At 27.5% G+C, this 9,799-nt stretch overlaps 2 protein-coding genes across 2 annotated transcripts; both read right to left on the reverse strand.

The window, feature by feature from the left end:
• Positions 1-587: 587 nt before the first annotated feature.
• LOC106763793 (GDSL esterase/lipase EXL2) lies at positions 588-3,889 on the reverse strand. Its single transcript, XM_014647948.2, has 5 exons — positions 3,575-3,889; positions 1,831-1,961; positions 1,499-1,732; positions 1,105-1,360; positions 588-1,024 (listed from the first exon to the last, which is right to left on the reverse strand). The coding sequence occupies exons 1-5, from the start codon at positions 3,840-3,842 to the stop codon at positions 834-836; spliced, it is 1,080 nt and encodes a 359-aa protein (XP_014503434.1). The 5' UTR covers positions 3,843-3,889; the 3' UTR covers positions 588-833.
• Positions 3,890-6,481: 2,592 nt separating this feature from the next.
• LOC106763133 (GDSL esterase/lipase EXL1) lies at positions 6,482-9,113 on the reverse strand. Its single transcript, XM_014647328.2, has 5 exons — positions 8,719-9,113; positions 7,890-8,020; positions 7,580-7,816; positions 7,209-7,464; positions 6,482-6,785 (listed from the first exon to the last, which is right to left on the reverse strand). Exons 1-5 carry the CDS (start codon positions 9,032-9,034, stop codon positions 6,595-6,597), a joined length of 1,131 nt encoding a protein of 376 aa, XP_014502814.1. The 5' UTR covers positions 9,035-9,113; the 3' UTR covers positions 6,482-6,594.
• Between the last annotated feature and the right edge of the window lie 686 nt (positions 9,114-9,799).

Genomic DNA, 9,799 nt, shown 5'->3' on the forward strand with positions numbered 1-9,799 from the left:
TATACACACACACGCACGTGTGTATATATGTACCCCCATTACAAATTATATAACTTATTATTATTGAAGGAGGTAGTTGCTCATCAAAAGAAGTGGTTATACAATTTAATAATATTAAGTTAGAACTGATTAAATGGTGTATAAATATATTTACTAATACAACCTTTATCAAACTGTTGTGGATAAAAATGATTTTTTTTATCTTATAATTTAAATTGTAACAAGAAAATATCTAAAAGATGTACTAAAAACTAAACTTAATCTTTTTATTTCAAAGTTTAAAATAGGATAGTTAAATTTGTAAAGTCTAATAATATTTCTTTAGAGAAATAAAATGGTAAATATAGAGATTTACAATTAATATATTCTAAAAAACTATGCTTATGGGTTAAAATTACACAATCTTAATCAAAAGAAAATAAAATAAAATAAAGTCATACTCAACGACACATTCGTAACAACACATTTTGTTTCGGTCAGAAAAATAAAATCAACATAGCCGTTAGGAGTTAGTTGGGTAGTGATGCACACCTAAGCAAATTATATATCCAAATGTGTAAGCAAAATCATAAAAACAAGTTATGTAAAATTATTGAAGATATAATTTGCAGTATTACCAAAAACCTATTAAGAAATACGAATACGTAGGGTAGGAAATACTCCTTACAAGTAACTTAGGATATAGATCATTATTATTTTTTCTTAACAATTTTTATTACAATAGAATAGAAAAAAGAACACAATCGATAAAGTCTTGTTTGGGCCTTCATAGAAAATGGTTTTGAAAGACGCACTTTTCTGCTTTTACGTCAAACAGATCGACTGATCAGTGATCACTGAAACTGGTGCATATGTTTCTGCACAATAATGGGCACAAGCTTTTTGTAAACGCTTTCAGTAGGGTGAAAACCGTCCCAAAACACATACTCCAAAACATTAGGACACGTGGCATCCAAACGGTTGCATGTCAATGCAACCTCTAGAGTACCTGTGCCACAACATCCTCTGTCTCCGACTTTGTACCCTGCATAATTTTCTACAAACGTTAAAATCCTCCAAGATTTGTAGTTTCTGTCATCAACAGATTACGAAGTGAAAAGTTACCATATTTTTGGGGATTCACAAAGATATCAAGTAAAGGGTGGTAGACATCCATGTAAACGATCCTACTGTTTGGAAGTTTCTGATTGAGGGAACGTATCTCCTTCGATAATTTATCGTTAAATAACATCATTGCATCGTTGTACCTTTGTATGCACTTTCTTTCTATTCCACCAGACAATGTTCTGTGATATGGCACACACCCAACTGGTGGCCCACTTAATACTCCAATCTTTCGTACTCCTAGTTCATATATTTCCTTCAAAGACAAGAAAAAAATCAGTACATCACACAAAAGTTAACTTTTTTTTTTTTCATGTTTTTCGATATCATATGATTAAAGTTAAAGGGTGAATTTAGTTCTAAGAAAGTTTGAGCAATTGTAAACTCTGGATACCTTGAAGAAATCAGAAGCTGAGTTAACAAGGAAGTCAGAGTAAGCAGGAACATCGTATTGCAGTTGTCTGAGATGGGACAAAAAGTAGGTGTTGGAAATGTCGTTGGTGCCTAAGACGACAAAGAAAAGAGCGTTGCTTAGGATGAAGTTTGTTCTGTTCTCTCCAACGTGTTGATTTAGCTTGACTATGTATTCTTTGAACATTTGTAGTTGACTAGATAGTGTTATAGCTCCCTGGTTATAAATGAGTAAGCGACGTTGATCAGAATTCTAGAGGAATATACAGAGAATTATTTCTCAGAAATTAAGTTTGGAAGAGAAAATGTATGTACTGCAGTTTGTGATGTTAAAGGATCGTATCCTGCACCACCAGATGCAAAGCAAACACCAGTGGCTAATTCATCAGGTTGGAGATTAGGATCCAAGTATGCTGGAAGAAACTCTTTTACGCCCAATTCTTCAGCTGATCCATGCAATACAAGAACAGAAGAAAATAATCATCATCAAATTTTTATTTTAATAGTTGGTTGAAAATTTCACACTAACTAAAGATAAAATAAAGTATATATTTGTGGTACAAATTTTAATTAAAACTGAGTTTGTGAAATTAAATTAAACTTAAAATTTATTTTTTAATATAATATTATAAACTTATTTTAATAAAATTTATTGTTTATTAAGTATATTATTCTATTGATCATCAAATTATTTATTAATATTTAATTTTATATTTAAAAAATATATAAAAAATGTATTAAAATTTTCACACCAACTTTAAATTAGGAAAATGATATTTTAACACCATTTTTTGACACCATTTTGACATTACACATGTGTCAAGATGTAGTTGGACGATTTCAAATTAAAAAAACAAACTTTGGTTTTTCTTTTCCAAATATACCCCTGCCTCAATTTTTTTAATTTGAAATCGTCCAATCACATTTTGACACATGTACAGTGTTAAAATGGTGTTAACAAATGGTGTTAAAATATCATTTTCCATAAAGTAGATTAAAATATACTTTAGCATAGTTCAAAATTACCTGGATGGAAGGAAAACATTGACCAAACATACCTAAATTTAGATAAGAGTTTTTTTTTTAATATATAAAAAAAGAAAGTTCTCTTATGAAACCGTGAAAAAGAACTTAGTTTTCTAGAATAATGTAAACTGAATATCAACTCATTTATTATAAAAAAAAATAAAAATCTAAAAATCTATTGGAAAGTATTTGAATTATCACTTTTATGCATTAACGTAGTTGATTTCAGATAGAATATTTTCTAGAATAGTGATAAAGTGTTTTAATTTAAATTTCTGACATATTTAAAGGCTACAGATAGGATCGAGAGATAAGTAAAGTATTAAAAAAATATTATATGCAAAAAAAATAAAAAACAAACAAATTCATATGTGGACATGTAATAATTTTAGTTTTTTAAATTAGCTATTACCCAAATAAATATTTCTTATCAGATTTGACTATGAATACTAAACTTTTCCATAAAGAAATTAAGAAATTAACCAAACTACAAACCTAATCACACAAGTTTTCATAATTTTTAACGGAAATCCTATGCATAGCTCAATAGTTTCACTTTTACGAAAGGGATTTGATTATAAAGAGAAACACATGATCTAAATATAAACAATGATAAATATCACAGACAAATAATTATTAACATATACTATTTGTCTATGCTTTATTTTAATTATTGATCCATCTAATTTTAAAGGAAATGCTTTATTTTAATTAGAATGGAATAAATAAATATTAAAAAGGTAATGTCTTATTAAAGTAAAATATTTTCTATTATTAACCAATATATTATAAAAATTATTCTTAAACTCAATAAATCATTAAATATATAGCCATTTATGATTGCATGACATTATATAACAAGTTTTCTAGTAGATATTTATGGGATTGAAAAGAATTAAAAATCCTATGATTGTTTGAAATATTTGTAACTTTAAATGGAATTAAAAATAATTTATATATTGAATGTTATGGAGAAAAAGTAAAAGAATAATATAATATAATTATGGAGAAAAAGAAGAAATTGAGAAGAAACCTATGAAGTCTGATGGAACCTTTCCATTGGAAAATCTACCAGTAGGAATCCCTCCCTCAAAATCTTTACCATATGGTGGGAAATTGCACCTTGCTGATGTTGCCAAAATCTTGTTGTTGTTGCCAGTGTCCACGATCGAATCTCCAAACACCAACACTGCAGGAACTGAAAGTTTTGCAGACTCACATGTTTTGCAGATATCAACTAAGAAAATCACTGACAGAATCAAAACTGAGTTAAAGGTTGAAGAAGAAAGAGGGATCTTCATTGGAAGAATTATACACTGTAGATTTGCTTTTGCTTCTTCTTCAGAATGACAACAAGAGCATATATGTACACAATAAACTCTGATTGTACTTTGAACCAGACAGTTGCATCTCATTTATGACAATCATGTGTTTCAGTTTGGAGACAATACAATCAAATTTTTATATAATTATTAATATAAATATTAATTTATAGGTTATTAATATTAGTTACCAAAACTTTAACTATTAAAAAATTGATTTGTAATCATATTTTTAATCACAATAATTAATTTTAAAAAATTGGATAAAGGTCTGTTGGAGAGAGACAGATGAATATGTTAGCAATCTAAAAGTGTCGTAATTAAAAATATGTGACTTTTAACTGATATTGGTACGTACAGATGATAATGGCTATCAGCTTCAGAATCAAAATGTGCAGTTTGGTCGGGTTGACAGCAATCTCACTGTAAAACAATTTACCGACCACTTGTTTCCTTTTCTGCTTTCAATTTAAACACAGACATTAACATCTCTTATTTTAAAAAATAAGAGAAGTATGAATAAAAAATTTTCTAATTAATAACTATTATTTTAATGAAAAATGATATTTTGACATTAATTTTTTGACACTATTTTGACATTGCACATGTGTCAAAATGTGGTTGGATGATTTCAAATTAAAAAAAAAAAATTGGTTTTTTCTTCCAAATATATTCTTGTCTCAATTTTTTTATTTGAAATCATCCAATCACGTTTTGACACGTGTGCAGTGTCAGAATAGTGTCAAAAATTGGTGTCAAAATATCATTTTCCTTTTTGCATTTGTGATTGAATAATTTTCTTTTGTTATATTTCTGTAACTCGATTTAATGAGTTTTTTTTTTAACGGTTTATTAGGAAAATGTTATCTAATATAATTTAAGTAATCCAAAACTTTAAAATAATAAATTTATTTATTGGATTTTTTATATGGAACACATGATATTAGATAAGTCTCGTTAAATTTAATCTAATTGATAAAATTAATTAAATTTAAATTGAGTTTGATCTAGATTTAAGTCCATTTAAATTAGATTGGAAAAGAATTAAATTTAATTAATCTAGTTAATATAAATAGATTATACATCCAATTTATTTTATTAAATCTAGATTGGAAAATACTGAATTTTGAAAATTTTAATTTATTTATATTTTTCAACTTGATAAAAAAAACATCCAAATTAAATATATTTCCAAATTTTTCAATCTATATATTTCCAAACGCACAATCTAAATATATTTTCGATTAATCTGAAATGTTAAATAACATTGAAAAAAATAATAATATAAAAAAATTTAACCCCTAGATTCTACAATCCAAAATCTTTCTAAACTATTCAATCCAAAATCTTTCCTAATAAAACCAAGTGGAAGGATATCTTTTACATTTTACACGCTGTCAGAGAGTTATTAATTTACGAGTCAAACTAGGTTTTAGATACATTTTACTTTATTAAAATACTATTTTGCCATCTGTCATACATGTGAATATAATTAATTCGTATTTTGTTGTTAAGAAATATGTCAATATTTCACATTAATTGATGAATCAACACAGAACATGTTTTTGTTTAAAATATAACGTTATAGTCTCAAATCTTCCTAATTTCATCGTAGTACAAAATCAATATTTCTGATGACCAAATTTGAGTAGCATACAAATTAAATCCTCCATATATCTAGAAGAACATACAAATTGGTTAAAAACCCAAAAGCTAATAGATCTATAAAAAAAAACACAAATTCTATTGAAATGAATGAAAAACAAATCTACAAGTAAAAAAAGAAATTAAGAATGAGCTATAATTGAAGTATAGGAACCATTTATATGAAAAGTTAGAAATTAACCTTATAATTGATTAATTGAAAGTGGAGGTAGTAGGAATTGACTAGTCGCGAATAGTGTTTATTCTGTACCTAATTCATAATAAAAAAAAGTAATTTGTTATTTATTTGATTACCTAATAAATATTTGTTTAAAAAATATTTACGAATTTTAAAAAATTTATAAATATATATGAATACTATTATATATTTTAAAAAATAATTATAGTTTTTTAAAATAAAATTAATATATATACCTGTATAATTTTCCTTTTTCGAGTTTGTTTGTGTGAGCATATATATATATATATATATATATATATATATATATATATATATTATTTGAATTTAATTAGTTTTTAAACTAAAATAATTTTTCACTATTTTATTTTTTAAATCACTATTTTTTAAACATACGCATAATTCGTATGTTTCCATTAATATATAATATTAAGATAAATCATACTGTTATATGATCGTTTGCTTTTTCATATAATTTATTTCCTTGAACAAAAATAATCATCATTCATCTTCTTCATTTGGTTTTAAATCATTCTACCTTTTTAGTGACAAACTATAAAGAATAAAATTCAAAAAAGAAAAATAAAACACCCATATTAAGATTGTGATTTTTCTATAACAAAGAAATAAAAAACCCTATTAAAATTTTAACCATCCTATTATACTTTTTCTTTGTATCATAGCTTGGATAAAAATTATTTGACTTAATAGGTGAGATTTAGCCGAACACGAATAATGACTTATGCACTTGACACGTTAAACCATAAGACTAATATGACTAAATGTTTGTAATTCTAAAGAATGTGATACAACATGGTATTCTTGTAAACCTATATATGTTTACAACTTTTGGTTTCAAGCAATGAATTTGATAAGTGTAAGTGTTGCTCACAAGAACTTGTTCAAATATTTTCCAATAATAGGGCTTATAAGCTTTTTATAAACACTTTCAGTTGGATGAAAACTGTCCCAAAACACGTACTCCAAATCGTTAGAGCATAATGGAGTGAAACGATTGCATAGAAATACCACTTCTATTTTCCCTGTGCCACAACACCCCCTGTCTCCCACTTTATACCCTGAAAAATCATAACAAATATTAATAATAATCGATGAATAATTTGATGTTCTTATCAGATATATTAATTACTTACTAGTATATAATAAAAAAAAAATGTAATAATGTCTATGTTTCAATGTTTTCTGTTGTTTCAGTCAATAGTATATTAAATGAACAGACCCACCTTTTAATTATCCTGATCTACTCATACATGTGCAAAGCTAAATAAAGGAAATAAATGCATCCAACTACCTTTCTAAAGAAGCTAAAAGAATAGTACCAAATATCACTTATAAATGGCAAAATATCTTAAGAGATTTGCTCAAGCTTTGGAACATATTAGAAATGGTAATTCTGCATGTAAATGTACATTAAAATGTTTTTTTGTCATAAAAACCTCTATAAATTAATATGCAAAAGGAAAAGTGAAAATTAAAATTACCATATTTTTGGTAGTTGACTATGATGTCCATGAGAGGATTGTAAACATCAATGTACACCATTCTGCTATCTGGAAGGTTGTGATTAAGAGACTCGAGTTGCTTTGACAATTTGGTGTTAAAGATCTGTACGGCGTCGTTTATCTTCACTACAACGTCTCTTCGTATTCCTCCTCCGACGGTTCTCTGAGATGGCAAGTACCCAAGTGGCGGCACACTGAACACTGCAATCCTCCGTGCTCCTTCTCCATAAATTTCCTTTCAGACAAAACATCAAACATCAGACTATCAAAGACAACATAGTCCCATGTTTGTGAGAGAGATTGCTATATATAATTAGATATAAGACAAAAAAACAGATATTACTTGATACCTTGAGGAAAGTAGAAGCTGAGGAGAGCATAAAATCAGCATATGCAGAAAAATTAGGGTACTGCAGTTGTCTAACACGGGTCAAAAAGTATGTGTTGGAAATGTCGTTGCTTCCTAATACCACAATATAAAGAGTGTTTTTTAAGATGAACTTGGTCCTCTCTTCTCCGACCACCGCTTTCAACTTCCCTATGTATTCTCTGAACAACCCTAGTTGACCCGATAATGATATGGTAATCTATCACAGCAATGGCACCAAGTTAGAAAAACCATCAAAACCAGTTCTTCACTTTCAAGAGAGGTGAAATTACCGATGTTTGTGCTGTTAAAGGGTCGTATCCTGCGCCACCAGATGCAAAGCACACACCAGTCGCCAATTCACCAGGTTCAAGCTTTGAATCGACGTACGGTGGCAGAAGCTCTTTTATTCCCAGTTCTTCAACTGGGTATGCAGAAACACATGAGTTTTTCAGAATTTTTTGTTTCTAAATGGTTAAAAGTGCTTAATAAGATTATTAGTGTTATTAAGTGCTTTTAATCATTATTCTTTTGACTGCTCCTTGGTTGCATCCAAACTTTCAATAAAAGCTGTTAGAATCATATCAGAGTTACCTTGAAAATGACTTTTACATCTCATGTCACCATAAAAGTTTTAACTTTTATGGCAAAAGAAAAAAAAAATATTAGTCCAATTTCCTTACATGTTAATGTAAATATTCTATGGACTAGCTTTTTCATTAACATATAGTTTGATCTCAGTTAAAAAAATAAAATAAAAACTCTAAAAAATGCTTATTGTTGAAATTATAAGATATAAGAATCATCAAAGTAAATCAAATTTTTAAACTAAAATTATTTTAAAAATTACACCATGAAAAAAGCAAGATTAATTTAATTTATTCATAATTAAATCCCAAAGTAATACATTAATTCAGCTTGTATTTTCACATAGCGATGATACATTTGGTAGAATTTATTTGAAGAGTCAAACATATATAACTTTGATTGTCTTATAAGAGTAACTATTTATGATTGCATTGTATGATAAAAATATAAAACTATATATACATTAAATTTTTGCAAAGATGGGAAGGACAGTGTCATAAAAAAGAAGGGATGAGAAATAGGACACACACACACCTATAAGGTCAGATGGAACCTTTCCATTACTGAATCTTCCAGTAGGGATCCCTCCCTTAAAATCTTTACCATATGGTGGGTAATTACTCCTTGCTGTTGTTGCTAAATTGTTGTTGTTGTTGCCAGTGTCCATGATCGAATCTCCAAACACCAACACTGCAGGAACTGAAACATTTGGTGGCAGTTTCACGACTGCCCTTGTTTTTTCACACACAATCAAAACTGTTATTATAAATAATACTATGAAACGGAAGAGTGAAGAAGGAGAAGAAGAAGAAAAAGAAAAAGAAAGAGGAAAGTTCATAAAAGGAAACATAAATTATTGCTTGTGTTTCTTTTTCTGGAATGATAATAGATATGGATGAACATATCTTATATAATTTGGATCTTAGCTTGTGTGCACCATAAATTGCATGAATGAATCATCGTCTGTTTTTTTAACTCATTTATGGCATCATTATGTCAAGCTACCGGGAGCTTTTTCATTGCAGTTTCACGATTCTGTCAAGGCATTAATGATTACTTTCTTTTTAAAAAGTTTCAAATTACATATAAATGCATGCAAGTGCTTTGTTATTTTAATGAAAAAATTAATTCCCAGACACTTTTTCGAAGAGAGTAAAATGATTTAATAAATTGAACTTTTATATTAGTAAAAGAAATATAATAATTAAGAATAATGTAAAAAAATAATTAATTATTACAGTATCCTAGTCTAATTTTAATTTTCTTTTCCTTTCATGACCAATTTTATATAAAAAATAAGTAATAATTATATCTAGCATTGTTCACTAAAAAAATGATAACAGGAAATTTTGCTTTAGAAAAATTAACGGATACGTAACCTTAGCTAGTGAGCTCCGGCATCTATTCTTATGCATAAGAATAAAAAGGTATGATCAAAAAATCAATTTTTTGTATTAAATTTTACTGATTTTAATATTTTTTTTTTTCATAAAATGAAAAATGTATAATAATGATAATTTATAGACGGGACATTAATTAAGCTCCAATACTCCAAAGGATACAGTGACGTGTATATATATATATATATATATATATATATATATATATATATATA

The sequence above is a fragment of the Vigna radiata genome, chromosome 6 (genome assembly GCF_000741045.1).
Source record: "Vigna radiata var. radiata cultivar VC1973A chromosome 6, Vradiata_ver6, whole genome shotgun sequence".
Lineage (NCBI taxonomy): Eukaryota > Viridiplantae > Streptophyta > Magnoliopsida > Fabales > Fabaceae > Vigna > Vigna radiata.